This window comes from Protopterus annectens, chromosome 1.part1, assembly GCF_019279795.1.
Source record: "Protopterus annectens isolate FY-2018-M chromosome 1.part1, PAN1.0, whole genome shotgun sequence".
Lineage (NCBI taxonomy): Eukaryota > Metazoa > Chordata > Ceratodontiformes > Protopteridae > Protopterus > Protopterus annectens.
In genome coordinates, this window is record NC_056726.1 from 670,163,486 (window position 1) to 670,188,102 (window position 24,617).

The following is a 24,617-nucleotide window of genomic DNA, read 5'->3' on the forward strand; positions in this document are numbered from 1 at the left end:
CAGTCCACTCCAACAAAGACTACAGCCTTCAAATAATTAAATACAATAAGGTTAATAGCAGCATCTTATCTCTTTTTTGTAAGCACATCTAAGGGCAGTTGCAAGGATAGTACTCCCTCTCTATTTCCCCCTACAAAAAGCAGACCTTTACTACAGAATTGTGGTATTAGAAGACCACTCTCTCTTAACAGTCTTCTTGCAGGACAGAGACTAAATTCTATAATTTCCCCTCACCAAAGGAAATATGTAATTAAAGATCCTGCTTTACAGAGAGCGCCTATGATGCTTTAATATACCTGACTGAGGTGGTCATTATCTGGGAATACCTGTTCAAGGCAGTTAAACTCTTGAAAGACAATGTAGCATTCTGAATTTCCTAGCACTCTAGCTAGCAGTCGAATCAACAAACCTGTAGCATACTCAATATCCAGCTTTGCTCCCAGGTCTAAATGTTTATTTGAAGGCTTACCTTCCAGCTTGGTCCAACCCCGCTCCGTTCACCCTCGCTAATGCTCGGGCTCACTCTGCTCCCCTACCCTACCCCAATTCTCACCCACCCCCACCTCAACTACACATACACATAGCTATCCACTCCCCCACACACCCAACAACCACTCCACATCCCTCCCATCCCCGCATATACTCAGACATACCACACCTACAAATCTAATCAATTACCAACTCTCCTTAATAATGAAGACATACCTCCTACAAATGTCACTACTACTCTTCTTAGTATGTACCTATCACATTACATCTTACGACTGCCCAGAACAGGACAACATCCCACAACCCCACAAATCCACTGCCAATTTCTCTCCAATCCTACCTCCTTACTCCCTAACAATTAACCCCAGCTTATACAATACTACTGCTGTAAGCTATAGCCATATTAAACTCTTTACCTCTTACCCCAAATCAACATCAACCCAAAAATACTTTACCATACTACAAAAACTAGCAAAACTAATGCAAAATATCCATCAACAGCTCCTGAGTGCTGGTGATATCCACCCAAACCCAGGTCCTAACAATACAAGTCCTCTGGCCAATTCACATCAGCTTCCCAAGACAGTACAACTTAATTCCAGGCCATTAAAGAGTCTACTCCTCCTAAACCTAAATATTGGAAGCATAAACACAAAACACATGAACTACACACTCTAATCTCTCAATACTCTCCAGATATAGTTGGTATAACAGACACATGGCTAAAACCATCTAACCAAGACACCGAGATCCTACCACCTGGATATAGTATACCTAGGCAAGACAGACTAGGTAAAAGGGTGGAGGCATTGCCCTGCTGTACAAAAATAGTTTATCCATAACTAAAATCGAGGTAACCACACCCCCTTTGGAAAAAGCAGAAATTCTCTTAGCAAAGCTTAAAATAAGTAACAGAAAAGCCATCAACCTAGTAACAGGATTTATCCCACCAGGCAATAACATCCCTATCATGGAGACATTCCTTCAATGGTTATCACAATCCATGCCTCATGAGACCACTGTATTAGCTGACTTTATTATAGAATGGCTCACATGCTCTGCTCAAATACCCACTAACCATATTAATCTTCATACCTTCTCTCAAGTAATCAAACAGCCCACCAGAATAGTCAAAAACAGTAAAAAAGAAAGCCTATTAGACTGGATCTTACTAAATAAAATACCCTGCTTCTACTTAGCCGGAACCCTTCCAAACTAATTGAGTGACCATCAAACTACTTTCTTACTTAAATACAACTACCATCACCCCTAAACTCCTATACTTCAAACAATTAGAAACAAAAAACATTTTAATCCCACTAACTTCAGACTAGAACTAAAGCTATATAATTGGTTTGACCTTTATTGCCTACCCTTAAACAAAGCTATTAAACACTTCAACTCCACCTTCTTACATATATTAAACAGACATGCCCCTGCAACAACTACCAGAGTAAAGTCAAATCCAGTTCCATGGTTATCTAGGGAAACTAGGCAAAAAATAGCTGAAAGAAATAGAGCCTGGAAAACCTGGAGGTCTGATAAAAGCCCTAGTACACAGCAAGCCTACCAACAGATTAGGAATTTAACCAAAAAACTACTTATCCAAGACAAAAGAAACTACTTCATTATCCATCAAAACCAACACATGAATAACCCTATGAAATTCTGGGCAGGTTTAAACAAGTTACTACACCCTGGTAAAACAATTACCCCACCCCAACATCAGGTTTAACAAAAGACAACATAGCTGAATCATTCCATACATTCTTTACTGAAACCATACAAGCTCTAGCCCAACAACATCTCACTGTCACTACAACAGGTGTCCCCACCTCCACTAACTACATGCCCACTTTTAAACTGCAACACACCCCAACCTCCTACATGAGAAAGCTACTATCCCACCTGAAACCCACAACACTAGGAGTAGATTCCCTCCCCAATGAATTTCTAAAAGTGGCAGCAGCAGAAATAGCTGTACCAGTTTCTATACTAATCAACAGAGCAATCACTGAAGCTACAGTTCCCCTGATTTGGAAAACTGTCTGTATCATACCTCTTCACAAAGGGGGCACTTCCTATGATATATCCAACTATTGACCAATCGCTATTCTATCTCCACTGGCTCTAATATTAGAAAATGCATCCACCATCAACTATTGTCCCACCTTATAAATCAGGAACTCATATCTCCAATTCAACATGGTTTCCGTCCAGGTCATAGTACAACCACAGCTCTGTTAGCATTCACATATACCATAAACCATAAAAGGAACAATGGTAAACTTACTTCTGCCTTTTTCTTTGACCTATCAAAAGCCTTTGATATGGTTAGCCATAACAAACTCATCTGCCACCTCAAAAACCTAGGCTTAGACAACCAATCTCCTGCTTCAACAACTATTTTAGGGACAGGCAACAAGCAGTGCAGTGGAAGAATAACTTGTCTCCACTTTTACGAGTCACTCTTGGGTTATCTCAAGGATCAATACTGGATCCCTTGCTATTCTCAGTTTTCACAATCTCCACTCAGCAGCAAATAGCACTAGCCTTATCCAATAAGCAGACAATTCCACTATAATATGCAGTGCCTCAACTCTGCAAGAACTACACAATAAAACCCAAGATAATTTCCACTCAGTTGAAAACTGGCTTATTGACAATGGCCTCATTCTTAACCCCAAAAAGACCAAGATCCTGCTATTTCACCCCTCACAAAATACCAGCCTTACCGCCACTTTCAGTATTCACTCTAAAAATGGTACAGTTATCACACCCGAATCCCACACAAAACTATTAGGTGTCAGCATTGATAACAAGTTAAAGTTTGATATCCATATTAATCTAGCTATTAAAAGCACTCACAGAAAGCTAGGTAGTCTCTACTAACACAAATCCTTCCTGACCCATACTGCTAGGACCACAAATGCTCACACTCATTTGCTCTCACCATTACTTTATGCATCCCCAATCCTAACAAATCTATCCAAAACAGCAACCAGCAAACTGCCAACCTGCTATAATCAAATAGCCAAATTTGCTAATAACTCATCTTTTAGAACCCATCACTGTCATAACCTAAAACAATTGGACTGGCTATGAACTGCCAAATTTATTAATCTACAATCAACTTATCATCACTTATAAGCTGCTCTCCCACCCAAATAAAACACCAGCTTTAATCAACCTAATTCAACAATATTCCTGTCCTAGGCAACTCTGCTCCACAGAAAAGTTACTATTAACAGTTACTAGATCCCACAACCACGCCAGTGACTCCCTCTACTCATCTTACATATCCAAAATTTGGAGCTCTATGCCTTCATCCATTACCCTGGAATCTTCTCTACCCAAATTTAAAAAAATCTATCAAAAGCCATCTCAGCAACAAATGGTTATGTCCCTGCTCCACACCAGATTAACTTCAGTCCTACTCCACTCCTGCAGTAACTCTTGCCTTAAACACACAATCTCCTGATAGGACTGCACAGTCTTATCAATATCACATCCAGATGCATGATGTGACTCTAGCTATTTAACAAATTTTAATATTGTTTGTATATGTATTGATCATTCTATATGTCTTTGTCAAGGAATTAATAATGTGTGCTTATCTATATGGTGTGGTTGTATATACTAGAAACATGTTAAAATATTTTGTTTGAATGTCTTGCATATGTGTTTCTTTGGAGCTTTTCTCCCCGGACCTCCACTGAAAATGACATGTATCCAGTTGGACTATCCCGGTTAACAATTGTAAAATAACAAAAAATAAAATAAATAGCTGATAAGGGTGGTTTGTAGCAGGTGGTACTACCATATAGTCTGGGCAGAGGGGGGTATAACCGGAGAACCTGTGCCAGTCTTCCCCAGGAGTGTCTGTGTGTCTGTATATAAATTAATTGTGTGTGTGTGTGCAGCTACTTGGGCAGGGACATGATGCACTGGTTGGACAGAGAGGTTGCTGGAGACTTTGGCTTGACCACTCAGCTGAGATCTTAACCCTATAGCTCTACAAGTGGTGAGTCTTATTGGGACTCTTGGGACAGAGGGAGAAACCAGTCCCAGACTGACTGTGATCTCTGAGTGCTCTTAAAGGAAATTGTAGTTTATTGTGTCGGTATCTATCATCCTCCCAATGTGCATGTCCCTCACTGGTGAGGACTGAAGCTCCTTGATTACTGGGCCAGTGCACGGGCATCACAGATGTATTTAAGGCAAGAAGAAATTAACCTAGAACATACATGTGTTTATCCTCTGAACATTTTTAAAATGTTTAGTGAGCCTTTTTAAGAAGGTGCAGCTAGTGGAGCCATACATATTACCATCACCACAACCCCAATGTGGGGCTTTGGGAGTTAAATATGAAAATGAAATATCCTTGATCTGACTGTTGTCCCATCTCACACTGCACTATACTTTCCCAGCCATCTCATTACACTTAAGTGCTCAAATACCAAAAAGCACCATCTTAATTCAAAACCAGTATCAATGCACCTTATTCCATCCATAGCTCCAAAATACTCCTCTTTCAATACACAGCTGTCTATTCCTTAAGTTCATCCTACAGCACCACAGATTTTTAATGTAGTCAAGTCACTGTCAAATCCAGCAAATCAGTTTGACAAAAGAGGTTAACTTGTCATGGATTAAGCACCCAGTTTAAACCACAACTCAATGCCAGTTAAGTTGGCAACACACAATAGCAAGAACGGTTTGCATTCCAGCAGCAAAATACTGAAAAAATCTTACTTTAGGCAATATTTGAGTTTTGTGTTTTATTATTGAAAAGAAATTATACAATATACACATTTGCAGCTTTTATTTCTTCATAATTTAGAGGTGCTTTGACATTTCCACCTTGCTTCTCCCCAATGAAATCCAGCAGATTTTCAAAGATCATCTGAAAAAAAAAATAGTCGAAGTTAAAACTTAAACTAGCTAGGATTTCTGCATGCCTAATAAAGTAACCATCTAGTTCGGGGAACACACTTGGGATAAGAAACCCTTTTTTTTACATGTGTACAACAGTTACAATTGCAGGAGTGATGAAGCATCCCATCTGGAGAAATGTTACTGTTATTAACCAAGCGCAATGGCCCAAATATGTAATCATCCCCTTTATTAGTACTCTAGGGCTGGGAAGAGTATAGCCTTGTTTTGAATTATATTTGGTTGTAATGCTTACCTTCTTGGTAGGCTATCCCAAACAATGCTATGTGCAGATATGGCATACATGAGCTACATCACTAATTAAAAGGGTATAAACCTACTAGGTAGTAGGGTTAAACAAACCCAGGAAAGAGCCAAAGGTATGCTATTTACATCTGAAAGGGACTTGACTAATGTTCCAAGTAGACAAAAGGGAAAAAGTTTGAAAGTGGAGGAGTAAAGGCACTTTGCATTTACTATCACATATGGCTTTTAACAGCTGCTTGGGCATCCTGTACTGCCAAAAGCCACAGTTTATCTATTCTGAAGGCTATTAATTATTGTTCAGGTTGTATGTGATTTTGATATTTCGATTCAACCAGATACCCAAATGCAACTTTGGGCAAGAATACTGCATATGCACTATATATTCAGGTATATCGGACACCTCATTTGTAAGGTGTCTCATCTCAGTATTACAGCTGATGAAAAGTTCATGCTTCAGATATTTACCTCTTCAGGAAAAACATGTAGTGTAACTTGTTCAAGGCAACAACTTTCCCAATATTTATTCACACCAAGTGAATAGTTATTGTTTCATGGAAGCTGCCAATGATTTAATGCAGTTACTCAGCAGCACCCTAAACTCACCCCAATCTCACCATTTGTTTAAGATAAAGGACAAGTTAGAAATGCCCTGCAGGGGTCCTACTCAGTTTAAAAAGGACCCCATGATTAATAATATTAGTGCCTTTCAAATTGAGACGTCACCGTTTTCAATATTTGATCACTTACCTGAGCAAGAAATAAAGACATCTAATGAACAAGTAGCTACATAAATGACATAGCAGGAGAACTGACAGTTTAGCTCAGTTCTGTCTAGTAAATATCAGCTATAAAACTATAAGCATTAGTGACCTTTCAGGGTTAATGTGCTGGAGAAAAGGCAGTCTTCATGAGCTATGAGAAGTAGAAAAACCTGTATGGTTTACACAGGGGAAAAATATAGATTCTTGATGATTCATGTAGACAGACGTGTTGTAGCTATAACAGCACACAGTTATGAAGTCACGCATGTTCTACCCAAAAGACTAGCAATGTGCAAAAGCAGACATGCATCTAACATCTGTATTGTTAGAAAACAATCTGTTTGGTTTTACCATTGTAATGTTTGTTACAATGTTGCTAAATGGAAATTAAAACACAGCCAGTTGTAGGACACAGATGCAGCCTGTCTGATTTTACAATTTTTGCTCTTTGTGCCCCAAAATATACCTTATACTACCAACAGTTCCTTTGAGTTCCATTTGAGGGTCTCTGCAAATAGGTCTTCTGTCCATATTGTGAATACAAAATAGTAAAAAAACATCATTTGTGTCAAGTGTGATATGAACAGTAAGCACTTGGATACACCAAACCTGAGCTACAGGTGCCCCACTGTATGAAATTCTCAAGTTTATTTACTTATTTTGGGGGACACGAGTCTGCCTCAAGAAAGCTGGTACAGCTGTGTAGAATGAATGCAAGTCCCTTTCAGATGAGAAGACTGAATTGGTAATTTTACTTACAAAGCCTTGTTCTTTTCATTTCCAATCCTGCTATTTTCAGGACCACTGCTATGGCAGGCCATCATGATGGTAATCCTAAAGCTTCCTTCCAACAGCAAGTTTACTGCAAAATGAAAGGGTTTAAGATCAAGCATACTACCCCTGTAACTCCTATCTACTCAAAGATTATGGGCGTAAGTAATTTGTAATCAATATATCCTCCCATACACTTTCCTTCCATCACCTGGACTGCTTTAGCCTAGGAAATAGAACATTGCCTTACAATTTAGGACAATGTGCTTTGCCAGATATGATCATAAAACAGTCAGTGTCCTGGATCATTGAGATTGGGTTTGTTACACCACTGGGAATACCAGAAAGGCTTAATGAAGTATTCGGTAGAATGGTGGGAGCTCATAGGTAATTACTTGGCTTGTAGTTAAGAGAACCATTGAGAAGCCTATCTGAAATTACCCCTAGTTACACACCAAACTTACTGATGTTTTACCAACAAGAATCGTGGTCTGAAACTATGGAGAAAAGGCTTATATCTGTAGAGGCCCTTACAAAGTGGGAATTTCATCAGGGATACTCCATCTACCCTTGAGAATGAACATAAACAGATTAGATTGCAGAACCCTTTATAGTACACAAGAAAAAAACTCTTACATTATCAGCAGTAATACAGCTTTTTTGTATACAAGTTTATGTACCCAGTTCCTACAAGGTTGCACTTTGTCTACGCACATACCTCTAGAGGTATTCATGCAATTACCTATACATTAGGACATCACTATGCTTTTAGAAGCATGATAACCCTAGTAGCTCAAGACAGACGCTATGAGTTGTAATGCTGCTTCCTGTAGTCAAAATCTTTCAGGCTGCATTTGCTTATGTAGATGCTAAAAGCAGAGTATCCAGACTAACTGGGCACAGCTGAGAAATCGGGCTTGATGACACATTCATCAAGAAGACTACATATATGCCTAGTAGCTATTTAATCTACATAAGTTTTACAGAGGATGAAAAATGAAAGACTATACCATAGAGATGCTATAAAGTGTCCAGCAAGGAAAGTAACAGTAAATGAAGGCAAAGCTGTCCCAAGAGAAGCACTAACAAAGGAATGTGGGTAACGCTTAACTATGGTCACACATTTCAAGTTAAGAAAGACTGCAGAGCTCTTAGTTTTACTGTGGAATTCTGTTTTTAAGTTTGTGCTTTAACCTTCCTCCTTCTTGGTTCAATACCACTGAACATACAGTTGGCATTGCAATCATAAAGTAAACAATACTTTTATCCCAAAGCCCTTCACTTCTACTTTAAGCTTTGCAGCATGCTTCTTGGCTAAAAGATTAATGGTCCCCTTTAACTCATTACATCTGAGAGACACCTCCAGGTGCATCTGCAGTTGCTTTCTATTGATGACTCTAGGTGTCAAATATTGCTTGTTCATATTTGCATCAATAATTCCTAAACCATGCCATCCACAAGTTTTTAAAATATTTCATCTTAAAGCTTACATAATGGCAAACGCAACTGCATTAATATTTGACCTCTGTCTAGTAAAGGTAAAGAGATACTGTTGTTTATCATATTAATGTATATAGATATACATTTTCACATTTTCTAAATATTTCAACAAGCAAGTAACACAGCAAAACTCCTTAGCCTCATATGAAAGCTCTCAGATATATAAATAAAATGTTGCTAATAGTGTCTGTGCAACTTGAGTGGATACTGAGGTATTGTAAGTTGTTTGCAAAACATTACAAATGTAAATTAGTTTTTACTGTGACTTATAGAATTCGGTTTAAGTCCTAGCACTTAACAAATACTGCCACTCTAAAAATAGTTTGCCATTTATACTTCTTTCATAACCCATATGTTTCCAAAGATATGAACATTTGTTTCAAATGTGAGGACATAATTTGATTCTATCAAAAGGCTTATGCTTGACCTATTGGAAGTCAAAGTGCAAACTTCCTCAGATCCATTGGAGTGAATGAGTTAATACATCCATGTTGTTAAACTATAACATATCATTCAAGGCTGAGGAAACTTTCTTTCCATTGTCTCAAACTTCAGGTAAACATGCAATTTCTGCAACAGAAGAAGTCAGTTACACACTGCAGCTGTTTGAAATTTTTTAAAGTAGCTCATAGTGGGATGCTGTTTTTTGAACATTCTGAAAAAGAGAGAAAAAAGTCACAACTGAACTGCATATATAAACAAATGTCCCATTTTGGCATCCTCACCTTATACAGTTTTATCTCAGATGAGAATTACAGTAAACAGTGAAACATAATTTAAGAACCATAAAGTACCCATTTCAGAGTGTGCCAGCAAAAGGCCACTCAATCTGCTGTTATAATCCAACAATAACTACACAAAAATTTGGACCCTTTGGCAACTGGATACATTTCACGTGTCTGATTGTGATTAAAATAACCTCAGTGAAGTATTCCAATTTACTTCACATAATCTATATTTGTCCTGCAAAGACAGACTAATGGGATTTTAATTAGCAATCATGGTCAGTCATTATGCATCCACAAACACCCCCAAAATAACAATTATAGCTACACTGATAACTGCATCCTTCTTAGATACCTGTGTAAATAAAATAATAATAATAACAATGGCCAAAGTTTCATATTTAAAATTTGTTTCACAGAAACACACAGTAGCCAAAATATTCCAATTCAATTTAAACACAAACACTTTCAAAACAGTCCTTTAAAAATGACTAGACAATTTGAGTATATGGTACTTTCATCCACAGATGTCCCCCCAACCCCATCAACAGCTACAGGGAGTATGTTTACTGTATACACCTTTTACTGTTATGAAGAAATAAATTACAAGTACTTTAATGGTAGCTTTGGAGGAACTACATGAAATTATATAAACGTCTCTAGTCTCATACCATAAGATCCAGCTATAAGTAGTACAGTTTAAATACATCTTTTATGAAACCAATACAAATATTAATCACCTATGTCAATCTGCACAATCTCTACAGAAGCAAAAGTCATTTGAATTTTTTCACAGAGAAGTATTACTACTGCAAATTGTTACTGCCAAACAACTCTGCATACAGTGTTTCATCTACAAGTACAGTGTTTGCTGCCTTTGAATAAATTGTCTGTTACAAAATGGTGTGCTGGTGATATTGCCATACCATTTCCTGAAGTAGATCAGCTATTAAATAGGGAATGTATGGCAAACAATGAAAACAGGTTCATAGTTATCAGCATGCAGTCCTGGAGACCATTAAGGAGCCTATCCTAAACTTGCAATACTCCAAAGCGCTATCTGGTTGAGTGCCTTCCTCAAGGTCTCACAGCAGGTAAAAGGTGGTGGAAAGATTCAATTCCTGCACCCTTGCCTCAGAAATCATATTTTTAACATGTTAGAACATCAGTCATCTGTGCTAACTGCCAAAGTATCAATTTTTTACTAAATGCTGAATTTTGTTTTACAGTTGGAAATGAAAAAATGAGTACATAATGGTTCTGAAAACCAGGAGGATCTGATCATCACTCCAGTTAAAGCAGACTATATGACCTGACAGATGCCAACCCCTTTGCAATTGCTGAAAGCTATAAAGAAGGTACAGTAAAAATATATTAATAAATGCTATATGTTTAACAATACTGGCCAATTAAAGATAAATTAATTGAGTGCTGGGTTTTATTCAACAACCCACTTGTCATATAAACATTACTGTATACAACATTTTAGTGCGGCTTAATGCTTAGAAGCTATGGGCACTGCCTGTGCCAATAGCTACATCAATCTATCACTGGCCATTTGGGAAATCCAATATATTCTCTCCAATAACAGATACGGTACCGCCATTGGATGGTATACGCGGTTTGTGGATGATATTTTTCTGCTTGGCAAGACACTGAACAGTCTTTATTGGAATTTTTACAATCCATTAATGATGTGAATGAGTTCCTCAAATTCACTTATAAGTATTCTTCCACATTGATTGAATTCTTAGACGGTGAAATTAGCAGAGATGCTTTACACTCTGTCTACTAGTGTGTTTAGAAAGAGTGTTAGAAGGAATAATATATTACATAACAGTATACATCCTAATCACACTAAATTTCATGAGCTTCTTGGACAAACTTCATGATGCAGTTACATAGTGATGATGCTAAACTGACAGTGGCTTTGGCTTCATTGAAGGAAGAATTTAGATGTAGAGGTTATAAAAGTGATGTCATTGATGCTCAGATATCTGATGCTTGGAAGGACAGGAGGGGCAGGAGTAAACCCTACTTTAATTGTACCTTGACTCGATCATCGAAAGGCTATATGATGCTGATAATCAAGGTCGCACTAATAGTAGTAACACAAAGGTTAGAATGCTTTTGACTTTTGCAAGCAATACTGGCATGGTATGCGAGGTCATTAGCATGAATTGGGACATCATATTAATTTTACTAGAATTAAAAGGAGTGATTGGGAATAAACCCGGCTTTCATTTTAGAAATAATAAATCCCTTAAAACTCAGCTGTGCTACAGACTTTTGAACCCTGTGACCCAGGTTCTATCTGATAGAAAGGGTACATATGCCTGAAGAAGGTGTATTGCATTTGTGTGTATACATGGTGGGGGTTACTTTTTACATCCACAACTTGGGTTCAAGATTGACACCAGTTTCTATGCGGATTGTTATACTAAGAATTTGGTATACTTTTGTTTCTGTACACTATATTTTTTATATTACATAGGCAAGACTAACAGAGCCTTCAAAGATAAGATTCTGGAACATCTTAGAGATATTAGAAATGCCAAAACGACTAATGCTATGGCAATACATGTGGCTAATGAAGGCCCTAAGTTTAAGTTCTTTGCTTTAGAACTTCTACATGTTCGTATCAGAGGTGGTGATCTCAAGAATAAGTCAGAAGCATTAGAACAAAAATGGATTTTACAGCTTCAAGCTGCCAGGATTAAATAGTAGGATCTGTTTAAAACATTTTCTCAAAGCTAGAGCTTTGAAACATCGCTAAGCTTTTTCATTTAATATATTTTAATCATTTTTTTATGTATTTTCTGTACATTTTCTATATATGTGTTTATACAGACTTTATATATGCTTATTTTTATATATAGATTTTACTTATTACTATGTCGTAAGGCTGCGTCTCCGCTTGATTTTAGATATTGTATATATATTTTTAGGTGAGCAGTGCCTTAGTGCATCTTAGATCCATGTAATTTGTGCAGATTTAAATTGGTTAATTACAACCTTCTTTTCATTGGTTGTTTTACATTCAAATACCTTGCTTGTATTAAAGGATTACTGTGCTTGGAGCTTACGCGTTTACTTCTATACTTATTTTTGCTTTTTGTGCATTACTTTATCGAGAGTGAGGTATTCTATGGATACCTACATCTCATTTTCATCTTCCTATGTCTTCTGACATGGATAGCCATCCTTTATTATAGGTCTGACCCCCTTGTATAGGATCAACATAGCCATGTCATGAACAAATGGAAAAACTATGCAGAGTAATGAATCAGGCCCCGGCAGCCATACCAATATCCCATTACTTAGCTGTCTCATCACATTTACCATTAGCTCTGTTCAAAATGTACATATTTCCTACTTTACTTTTACAATAATCAGCCACTTGGATTTCATTTAAAACTTATTTCAAAATTTACTGAAAGAAACACAGCCATTTCCTAAATAAAACACACACACAGAGCTAGCATTAAAAACAAACTTCTCTTCCCTGAAACTCACATTTAGTGAAAATTTATCAGGCAGCCTGTCAAGTTAAGAGACACATGGGGCTCGTGACAATTAGTGTCTATATGTTGAGTTCAGGATTTCAAAAGACAAATGTGTAATGCATTTGCAAATAACCCCATACAGCCCACTGAACCCAAGTGTCCCTTTTCAGTAGCAGCCCAGAACTGTTTATGAAGTAAGTTGGCAGTCACCTTGAAGACAAGGGAATGCTGAGGGAATCAAACCTTGTACTACAGGAAGCAGCTCTTAACAGCTTTACTCGTCTGCACTAAGAACCCAAACACAATGAATTTCACAGCTGTTTGCATGCAAAAAATAAATAAAACTGAAAATGCATTCATAGTTAAAGTACTAAACATTTACCCAGTGATTTACTAAAAAGGAAAAAAGTAGTAATTAAAGCAGATAGTGTGGAACATTACTCATACTTAAAATACAGGGCTTTTGTCCAAATGAGACATGTAACTACATATCCCCTCTAAACTAGACTATTTTATACACACTTAATTGGCACCACATCTAAAATCAATTCAGCACACTCCCCTTCGCTGCTGCATTTGATCCTTCATACAATGCTCTGTTTTCTACTTCATGTCCCATTTGCTTTCATGAGAAACCAAGAGTTGCTTCATAAGAAATTGCCTGACTATTTCAAATCAGATGTGCACTGCAGCAACTTCCCAAAAGTCTGCTAGCTTCAGCCTCATTGGTTCAAAGCCAAGACTGGTGCCAGCTCTGGGTACAAGAGAATGTACGGAGCATAAATTGGTGTGGACAGAAATTTGTTTTCCAGTGGCTATAACTAATCGACTTTTTAACCTAATTCTGAATGGCTGTGGCCAAGGACCCCAGCCACAATGGGACACAGGCAGTAACCAGGTCCCCTAGTGCTGAATCCAGCCCTTCCCAGTGGGTCTTATTGATGAGAGAATCTTGGAGTTTATGGCCAACTGCAGGCAGGGGGGTAAAAAAGAACAAGATGGGCTGCCTAACAGACCAATCATAAATCTGACCCAGTGTGTCAATACCTTGAGGAAATTTTTTTAAATATCACTAGATAGTACAGAAGTTTCTGCATATTCAAAGACAGAAACTGTGTAAAATTCTTACTTTGAGAAAAAAAGAATCCAAGGACATGGAGAAACATGTCATGAATCTTGACAGGAAGCTGGTACAACTTTCATAAGACAACAATATAGATTATAGCAGTCACCATACATTCATGGCAAGCTGTCATTGACTTTTGCTTTATAAACAAGGCAACAGGTGAATGTGACAGGGATGCTACAGCCTACCTGGACATCAGCAAAGCTTTTGAGGTTCCACAAAACAAGTAAATCTGAAGGGGTTGGTGTAAAAGACTTAGAAGTGGGTAGCTGCAGTGGTGAAAGGAGCAATGTTAGGAGACAGGAAAATTAATAGTGTAGTACTGTAGAGGTAATAACTATTTACCAGTCATTGTATGTATATATATATATATAAGCACTTAAATGGAATTCCCAAATGTCATTTGGCTAGATGACAGGCATACAGCAATCCCTGCTATTAAGAAATATATCCCTACCCTGGCATTGTGCAATCTTGAAATTAGAGATTGTGTGCATATATATCTCAGAAGGGGTGTCCATGGGGCTTGCCTCCTTGCAATAGACATTGTGTTTGTGCTGGGAGCATGTCCTATTTTTCCAGTACTGTTTTTTTTTTTTTACATATATATGCACGAGCAGAATGATAGGTTATTAAAGTGGTTGGTTTGCAATCACTGATTATCTTTTTTATAGATTAAATTATTTAGTTTACAAATTCATGAATTTTAGCAGTTAAGATTTCTCTAGTGGTTCATATTCTACTTTGCATAAGACGTTGGTATATAAACATGGAAAAACCCTTTTACTCAAGATTCTAATCTTTTACTGAGATTCCAGTTATCCTACATTCCTTTAAACATCAATATTTTCATTCTGTAGTGTTCAGAGGATTACTCCTTCCATTGCTTCACCATTTGGTGGGTGTATGAAGGATAAATGGACTTTCATAAGAAAAATGGGAAGATATCCCCCACAAAGAAGTTTTAGAAAGGGAGACATCTTCATACAGCCTTGCTTAAATAAAGCATGTGGCAATTTCAGCAATCCATTCTCTAGAATTTGGGAGAGAAACATACCTACATGGGTAACTAAGGCAAGATATCAGTTTTCATGGGATACTTAATATTGCAGTAGATAGTCTCCACATTGTATCCAGGGTGGTAGTGACAGATTCCCTCATTGCTAAAACTATAGTACTCAGAAGGAAACATTAAGAAAACGTAACAGTTTCACACCTTTAACTTCATAGAACATTCTTTCAGAGCAATGTGTCTTACATAGTGTACTGCTCTAACAATTCACACATTTTATTTTTGTTAGGGCTGCCCTTTACTTTTTGGACAGATTTCCCATTTTGTATTATACCCATTAGGCCCCGTCTTGCCTTTCCACTGAAATATTTTCATCTTAAATTATCTGGAACCTTCTTAATTGCAGGAAGACCCTATTTATTTGAACTTTTCCAAGTTCAAACGTTATATGATCAAACTGACTTGCTTGAAGGTTAAAAATAGCTCCGTCCAGCACAGAACAGGAATTCCACTTTTCTACACTGAAGTGTACATCTCGTAATTGGTATAAAGTAGGGGGCATGTGAGAGGGGTGCAGGGGGCTTGTCCAACTTACAAGGTTCAAAATTTTGAAGCTTTGGATATTAATATAGACCCACAAGATAAATAACATGGACAAGTCTACTATACTCTAACAGGATACCCTTAGGGTTCTGTGCACCTGTGAGAAACTTACTAGGAATGTCATTTCTTCCACTGATATTCAGCCAACAGCTGCAGAGCTTGATTCAGCAACAGAACTGTAGGTATGGATGATAGTAAGGCAATAAACTCATGTATTGGAAAAATAGACTTCCAGAATATGTGATGGCATTTTAATTTTGTCACCTAAAGCAATGCACAGCACATCCCATTGTCTTCACATAATTCAGAACACAGTAGAGCTACCACTAAACTCACAAATCTTACCAAGGCAAGAGATCCGATGGCCAGAGTCAAGTAACCAAATCATATATACAAGATGAAAACATCCAACAGAACTTGTGGGATACATTTGGGGTTTACACACTAGGCTTATAAAAAGGTGTCAATACACTTAAATAGGAGTATCTTATTTGTTCCTGTAGCACAAACTCTGTAGAAATGCAGTGCCATTCCTACTTCATTGGGGTAACATTTCCTCTTCCATCTGTAATAACCTTACCTGACATTAAGCCTTTGCCTTGACTACTAGGCCCAATAAGGAATGCATGCATTAAAACATGACAATTTTAAGGCTTGGGGGAAGTCTTCACATAGTTATTCAGCAAATCGTAGTAAGCAGCTAGACATGTGGTCCATAATGAGAGTAACAGTAATGGCCTAGAATATTTATATTCAGATGTTTGATGGTTTGTATGCCTGATTTTATGCTGGCTAGACCCTTTACTTGCAGATAGGATCCTGTTTTGATCAGTTTATGTGAAATATGTGCAAAGGGGGATTGTGAGCTCTATCACCAACACAAGTGTGTAGAAGTGGGGGTTGGGGGCAAGGTACCTTCCTAGTAAGAGACAGGCAACAACTGAATTAAGTCTCCTGCAAATAGAAATGGGGATCTACCTAAAGCCAGAAATATCCATTTCCCAAGTCCATAACCCCCCAAAGTGTACTTCACATTTAACCCAACTTCAACTAGAGGCAAACCTAATGGCAATCCAAAAAAACCTAGATTTCTTGCCCATGTGGTGTACCCATATCAGTGGATAACCTGACCTGCTAGAAACTTAAGAGCAAAAATGCACAAGACTGACTACCCTCTTCTACAGTGAAGCACTACTTCATTGCCTTTGTCATTTACCAAAACATTTGGACAATGATAGTCAAAGAACATCCTGTGACCCATGCAATTATTTCATTTTAAAGGCAGGATAACCCCCAATAAAGCAAACCATAGCCAGCATCACCACTCATACTCCAGCTGTCCTAACCAAGGCTTTTCAATTTCAAAGGGCCCAGACTTTACATGGAATACACATGAATTTAGTACAAAACAAACAACCTAAAGACTGCATGTTTAAGAGTTGACACCAGTCCAGATATCCAGTCTCCTCTGCCTACCCACTAGAAAAGGAGACCGTGGTCTGGCATTCAAAAATTTGTTACCTATCCTTTAAGAGGGATGGCACAATCTACTAGTATACCAAATAGGAGAGCAGTTACTTTATTAGCTGAAGTTGTGGGCTCATCCCTCAAAGCACTGAAGCTGACTTGAGTAAGCACCTTCAAAGCCAAGCCCTCTTCCAGTCAAGACATAGCTTCAGTAATGCTCATCTTCCTGGGGTTCATACCTAGACTGAAAGGGTTACACTCATATGGGGTTTCCTCTAGGCTTCCATTAAGAGCCGCTTCATATCATGTAGTTGTCACCTTCACCCATATATAAAACATGGGTGGACATAGCTCTCTGGTTATCCCAAAAAACAAAAACTTCCTTCTAGGAGCACAGGGACACCTACAATTTTCCCCTACCCATTTTGTCTAATGGCCTTTACTGCCCATAATTCAGTGCCCATGGAAACTACCAGTAACCAAGTGGTGTCAGTCTGAGTCATTACTTCTCATTTACATTTTGAGAAGCAAAAGACCTAGCCTCACAAGGACCCCCCCCCAAAGCTTCATCAGCCCCATCGATAGGCAGAGGGGTGATCAAAGGATCCAGCCTTTTACCAGCCATTCCTATCAGCTCAACCATTGTTGATACTTACAATAAGTCATAAGCAGAGACAAGAGCAGTAAGCCATAGAAAGGTGGGAATTGCCTCTGGATATCCTTAATGAACCCTTGTTGGGAGGGTGGAGCCATATTAGTCACTCCAAACAGATGTCTTTTTGATAATTAAATATAACATAACCAGGCAACATCGCAGATCAATGTTCTATCTTGCACTATGTTTCCAAACATCTTCTTGCAATTAATGCTAAAGTGTTAATTGCCAGTATTTATGCAGGTCATCCAAACTGACTGGGAACTTCTTCCACAACTGTCTTACTGCACCATTTTTTTCTTCAGTCTAGAGCAACTGAAATCCAAAACATTACCACATGAACATGCACACCAGTTTAAGCTGCAAATCTGCATAGACCCTAAATCAAGTACTGAATAAGCAGACTTGTCACATCTCTTCTGCACCCCAAAGGGAGGTTTTAACACTGATCAATCTTTGTGTACACAAGTCAGATGGGTGGAGCTTAAGACAATTAATCCTCAATTCAGACCAGGATTTGTTTTTGAAATTTTTTATTCAAACTGGAGTACATAGTTCATCAATATGCAGCTTTTATTTCTTCATATATTAGATCTGTCACTTTCTTAAAGGCTGTTTTGGCATCTGCACCTTGCTTTTCTCCAATAAGTGCCAAAAGATTATCGAATATTATCTGAAACAGAAAAGACAGTTAAAACCAAGAACTATTTCACCAAGGTGAAGCTCCTCAAAGTGACAGTTTAGTTGAGAGAGAAGCATTAGATACCATCCCAGTTCATTCATACTAGACTACATAACTTCCAATTATGTTAAGGCAAAGAAAGTAGTACACAATCTGATACAATGCCTACCTCCATGAAGGCTAAAACCAAAGGAATCTCTCCATATAGAGCTTTTATGCAGCCATTTCTTACACAAGATGTAGCGTAATTGTAGGTGCACAAAACATGGCAGAAGACAAGACAGGAGAAAGGATAAGATCATTACTGGACTGCAGGAGTAGGTGTCTATTCACCCAGGAGAGAAAGAATCACACGAGGGTTTATGCAGCACAAAGCACTAAAGCTTAGTTCCACATAATCATATAGCTGTCCCTCATGTGGGAGCCATAAAACAACTTCACCCAAGAAAGCCACCACACATTTTACAGAACTGGAAATGCTCTGTATTAAATTACTAATTTTCCTAGGTGGTCTAAACTTCTAGGAAACCAACACTACTGCTTTGAGTCCTCGGCTGTATGCCCTGAAATAGGAGTTCCCACTTGTGGGGTGGAGTATATTATATTGAGAGAGACCCCTTCCACCCGTAGTACCAATATTAATGTACTCCTAGTGATACAATAGAAAGTTTCATATCCCTAACCCAGGAGAATACATGGAAGTTTACACCAGCATGTAAACCACTGCATGGCTGCAGCCATACCCTCTTAGCACCCTGCACAGAAGTCCCAGTCAAAACCCACTTATGATCATATCAAGCTTTACCATCAAGACAAAGCTTTGAGAAGTGTAATATTGAAAAACTCTGCTTAATTAAAAGCAAAAGCCAAAGACCAAATTGATCACCCAAGCTAAAGCTGTCAGTTTAAAACCTCAACAGCACTCTGCCAGTTCCCTCTCAGTTTTATTCCACAAGATAAATATATTACATGCTATCCAGTATCCACAAGACCAAATCTGGAAAAGAACCAGAAGCTACAAATACTGTAGGGACAATATCAATGGATGCATACTAAATAGCATAATTTAGCCACCCTACACTGCCTCCACATGAAGTAAAGCAAAAAACACTAGAAATCAGTCCCCTACAAACAAGCGTAGAAGTTGAGAACCATTAAGTGACCAGCCACATACACAAAGCCATGAAAAAATCTAACATCTGTTCAACATTTTTTAATGTCAAAGCAAAAGATGCAGGTAAAGCTATACATGTTGACCCTTAAAGCACCACATGCCAGCTGAACACCCAAGTTTAACTGACAGCAACAAAGTTTGCAGCCATGTCTGTTAGATCAAAGTAAAGCATTGACCTTTCAGTGCTAAAGTGATAAAAGGACAGGACCAATGTACAGAAAGTCCTGCATTTTGCCATGGATCAAACTACATACATTGGAGCTAGATCTTAACCAGAAAACCATCATGCAGATGTTAATGTAGCAACTGTAAGTTACTCAGTTTGGGTTTAGATATGTTCTGCATAAAGGGCTCTTTACTACAGAGATCCTGTGTGTTCACCTTACAAATTCAAGGTATAGGATTTGATTATGACCTCTACTTATTGACTAAAGTAATAACTGCAAGTGACATCTTAGTACAAGCCTGTATTTATATTACAGGAAAAAACACCACACTTTAAACAATTCACATACATGCACTCTCTTTTTGGGTGGGTGGAGTAACAGAGACCCATTTGGTAGCCTTAAACTATTAGCAAGTTCTGTCCCATTCCATGAGATTACAGCTATTGTGGAAACCAAGAAACAGGACTACTGTAAGCACATATGCAACTACATCTACACTTGCCATGCAAGTATGACAAACTTGTACATGACATGCTCCCAGACCCTTCATCCATACTATTAGAATACCAATGTTTGGGCTAATATTGAAAACGATTTTCCTTCTAAATGATTGGGTGCAGATCATGCCATAAAAAAAAAAAAAAGTTGAGTTGTCAAGTTTCTAGGTTTGCAATTCAGGGGCTTCTCCAAATATACCAGTAGTCCCCCTCCCCCCAAACATTACCTCACATCTGTTACCTGTGAGGTAAATTAAGCCTTTTCTCTGTTTTTGCCAAGAGAATTGTACTAAAAGCCCGAGGGAGTTACTTTTACTATCATCCTCAAACAACATGCCTAGAAGCTAGAAGCTATTTAACCTACACAGGTTTTACCTGCTAAAACACATACACAGGTAAGGGGAATATCAGAGTGCAAGATAAAGCAGTCCTACTACACACATGGTTGGGAGATAAACAAATTAAAGGTTTATACAAGAAATGGGGGGGGGGGGCAGAATACATAACTAAATATCAGGAATATGGTAAAGTCAACCTATCAAATCCCAGCTTAAAGTGAAAGGACTTCTAAAGCCTGAATGATGCTCAGGTGGATGGAAAGAAGGGACTCGGATTTTTAATATGTTGAAAGATTTCAATCTAACAAATGCTAGCAAGCAGTTAGTATAGGCCTCTTCTCTGGAATCAGTTTAGGTGACCAATTTAAGCTTCATAAACCCTCTTTCTAGGAGGATGAGTAACACCTAGTGACTATACTTGGAACCACAACCATCTTAAGATGAAAGAGAAAGAAAATATTCACTTACCTCGAAGTCCTTCACATCTACTTTAAGCTCTGTAGCATGCTTCTTGGCTAATGGAGCAATAGTTTCTTTTAAAGCATCCACATTGTTTAAATGTGGCACCATATCATTCAAGGCTAAGAAAACTTTCTTCCCATGGGCTCGAACTTCAGCCAGGGCTGCAATCTCCTCAGCAGAAGCAGTCTCAGCAACAGACTGCAGCTGTGTAAAATTTTTAAAGTAGCTCACAGTATGATGGTGTTCTTTGAACATTCTGAAGGAGAGAAGAAAAAAGCCTCAGCTGCAGGACAAATCTGAAAAAGTCTGCATTTTAGCATCCACACCTTATCCAATTTAATTTTGTCATATAACTACTTCATATACAAGTTGCAGCTCAAGTTTTAAGCATTTGTACAGACTACATATAGACAGCAAATATTCATCTTACAGCTGCCCACCTAAAGCACTTAGTAATATTGAGGAAAAACTTGTCAAGAACAAGACGAACTATCATTTAACAGATATGGAAGCTCAAAAGAAGAAATAGAGAATATATTCTATACCAAAATACTTTTGTATCTTAACACAAATGTCCTTACCTACTTAACACAACAGCACCATTATCCTCAACATCTGCATAAATCTTTTCCCAAACAGCACCAGCAGTCTGTGTATCCTCAGCTGAAAGAGCCATTATACCCAACACTTAAATAACTTTAAAAAAAAGTATCTTGCTATCAAAAGCTGCAATAACTTTACTAGCCTCTAGTTGCAGTTTTTATACAAGTGAGACTAGTGCATTTTCAGTGACTTGTGAGTTAGAACAGCACAGGCAAAGCCAATTTGATTATTAGATTGTAATTGACAGTGAGTAGGAGAAAGGAAGGAAGTATAACCCTTTCAGTGCCAAACACATTATCACTTCTTATAGTCCTCTGTTATTGCTAGACCAGCCAGTGCTTATGCTGGTTTATTGTAATATTGTGTAGTTTAAGTATATAGAATTACACTGTTATACTCACTCATAGACTGTGTAAAATGTAAATAAATGTTTCTCTTGAACTAAAAGGCCATGAAAGACAAGGAAAGGAAAAAAGGAATGAAGTACAAATTCATATAAAAAGTGTGAGGACTGAGAGGAAGAAAAACATTAAAGTAGGAATGGAACAAGGATTCATCCAGCATTAGAAGGTAGGTTAACTGCCCTGCCAGTTAACATTAGTGGAAGCAGAAGAGCTGGTGGACTTAGGGCCCAGCAGACAGAATGAGAGAGAAAATGATGAGTGAAACAGTGAATAAAGGAGTGAGGCAGGTGGGAAAGGGTTAGATCTGTTAAGGCCAGACTTATGGGTTGTTGATTGGTATAATGGTTAAGGTGTTTATCTCACAGCCACAAGGTACAGGGTTTCATTCTCACCATTGAAAGGGGAATTGGCTAGGCTTAACATGGTGTACAAGGTCAGCTAGCCTATTAATTACCTATGAATCTATAAACCTGTGAACCAGACTGAGAGATTCTAGACTTCAGGGTAGAGAGGGAATGAAACCTGATGAAGGATCATCACAGTAATGTCAAAGTTCTGGGCATGATTCTAGTAATTTGTAAAAGGTGTCAGGTTAAAAACTACAAACCAGGAGCCCTCATGCTACACTGTATGTAAAATAAGAAGGAAGTGTAAGTATTACATGAGAAAAACTGGTGTGAAGCTGTAGAAGAGGGAAATACACTGGAGAGGAGTTCAAAGATGAGACAGGTGACTGGGAGCAAACCAGTGGAACCAATAAACTATGTAAATGGGTCAAAAATAAAGTACTTAGTACAGAATAAAGTACCCCCTCCACAAAGGTGGACCCTCCACAGAACTAACCAATTACCACCCCATAGCTATTGTCTCTCCACTCTCCAAAATACTAGAGAGATGCATACACTCTCAGGTCTCAGACTACTTCCTTACTAACAACCTCCTTTCCAGTACTCAGCATGGTTTCCAACCAATCCATAGCACCAGCACTGCCTTAATCTCCTTTACTAACACTATCCTTCAGCATAAAAACAATGGCTATCTCTCCTCTGCTACTTTCCTAGACCTATCTAAAGCATTTGACATGGTCCCACACAAACAACTTATCTTTGTCCTCAATAACCTACCCTTCTCACAATCAGTCACCAACTGGTTTCAGAGTTACCTGTCTGACCGCAAACAATCCGTTGTATGGGAGAATGACATATCTCCCCAACTACCTGTCTCCATAGGGGTTCCCCAAGGATCCATCCTTGGACCCCTACTCTTCTCTGTTTACACCAATAATCTAGCCTCTGCCACCAAACGTGGCACAATCATACAATACGCAGATGACTCAACCATCATCTGCTCAGCCCAGTCCCTACCAAAACTGCAAAAAGTCACACAGGAAGCCTTTTCCTCTGTTGAAACTTGGTTATCCGATGCCCAATTAATACTCAACCCAAACAAAACTAAACGAATCCTCTTCCAACCCACCAAACATACTCAAAACAACTCTCACTTTAACATCACAGCAAAAGACAACACCACTATATACCCAACTGAACACACCAAATTGCTAGGAGTGAAAATAGACAATAAACTAAAATTTGACATTCACATATCCATGACCACAAAAAACTAGGAACTTTATTCAGAAATAAGCAATTTCTCACCAAAGCAGCAAAGATTTCAATAGCAAATTCCCACCTTATCTCCACCCTACTTTATGCCTCTCCAATATATACCAACCTAAGGCAATGTGATCTAAACAAGATAGAGACCTGCTACAACAAAATCGCCAAATTCGCCACAGGGGCATCCTACCGTAGTCACCACTGTCTCTTTCTTGCTGAACTGGGCTGGCTTGAACTCCCTCACCTCCTTCAGTGATATCAACTCTCACTCACACACAAACTAGTAAACCATCCACTAAATGTCCCATCCCTCCAGAATCTACTCCAACCCTATCGCACCACCAGACCACTAAGACCCAGCAGCAAAAATCACTTGCAGATCTCTAAAGCCAATAACTCTGCTGGTGAATAGCCAAATTATGGAACTCCCTTCCACCCACAATTACCTCCATACCATCATGCATCCACTTCAAAACTTTACTAAAAGCGCACCTAAAAACATGCTGGCTATGTCCTTGCAACTCCCACTCTAATATCACCCACCCCATCCAACCACTACCTTTCTTTCCACTCCACTATCTACCTTGATTATAACAAGCTCAGATGCTCATAAGCCTAGTACTTATTATACAGCAGGAACTTCTCATTGTAACATTTGTTAATGTCTGTTATGTACTTCACAGATAAAGATTCTAGTTGTCTACTGATGTGCTATGTTCTTCATCTGTAAATATGTTGTAAGTAATTGCTATGTTAAATTGTTAATCGCTATGTTATCCAATGTAACTACAGTCTGTTTATTTTAACTGTGGAGCTTTTCTCCCCGGGCCTCCACTGAAAATGGATCTACGTCCAGT

General features: G+C 38.3%; 2 protein-coding genes across 2 annotated transcripts in view; both read right to left on the reverse strand.

Moving 5' to 3' along the window:
• IL11RA (interleukin 11 receptor subunit alpha) overlaps window positions 1-24,617 on the reverse strand; it is a gene marked incomplete in the record, with an annotated part of 3,068,236 nt that overhangs the window by 140,647 nt on the left and 2,902,972 nt on the right.
• On the reverse strand, window positions 18,334-21,872 carry LOC122806826 (hemoglobin subunit beta-3-like). The gene is made up of 3 exons (XM_044077572.1): window positions 21,719-21,872; window positions 21,144-21,393; window positions 18,334-18,490 (listed from the first exon to the last, which is right to left on the reverse strand). The coding sequence occupies exons 1-3, from the start codon at window positions 21,811-21,813 to the stop codon at window positions 18,377-18,379; spliced, it is 459 nt and encodes a 152-aa protein (XP_043933507.1). The 5' UTR covers window positions 21,814-21,872; the 3' UTR covers window positions 18,334-18,376.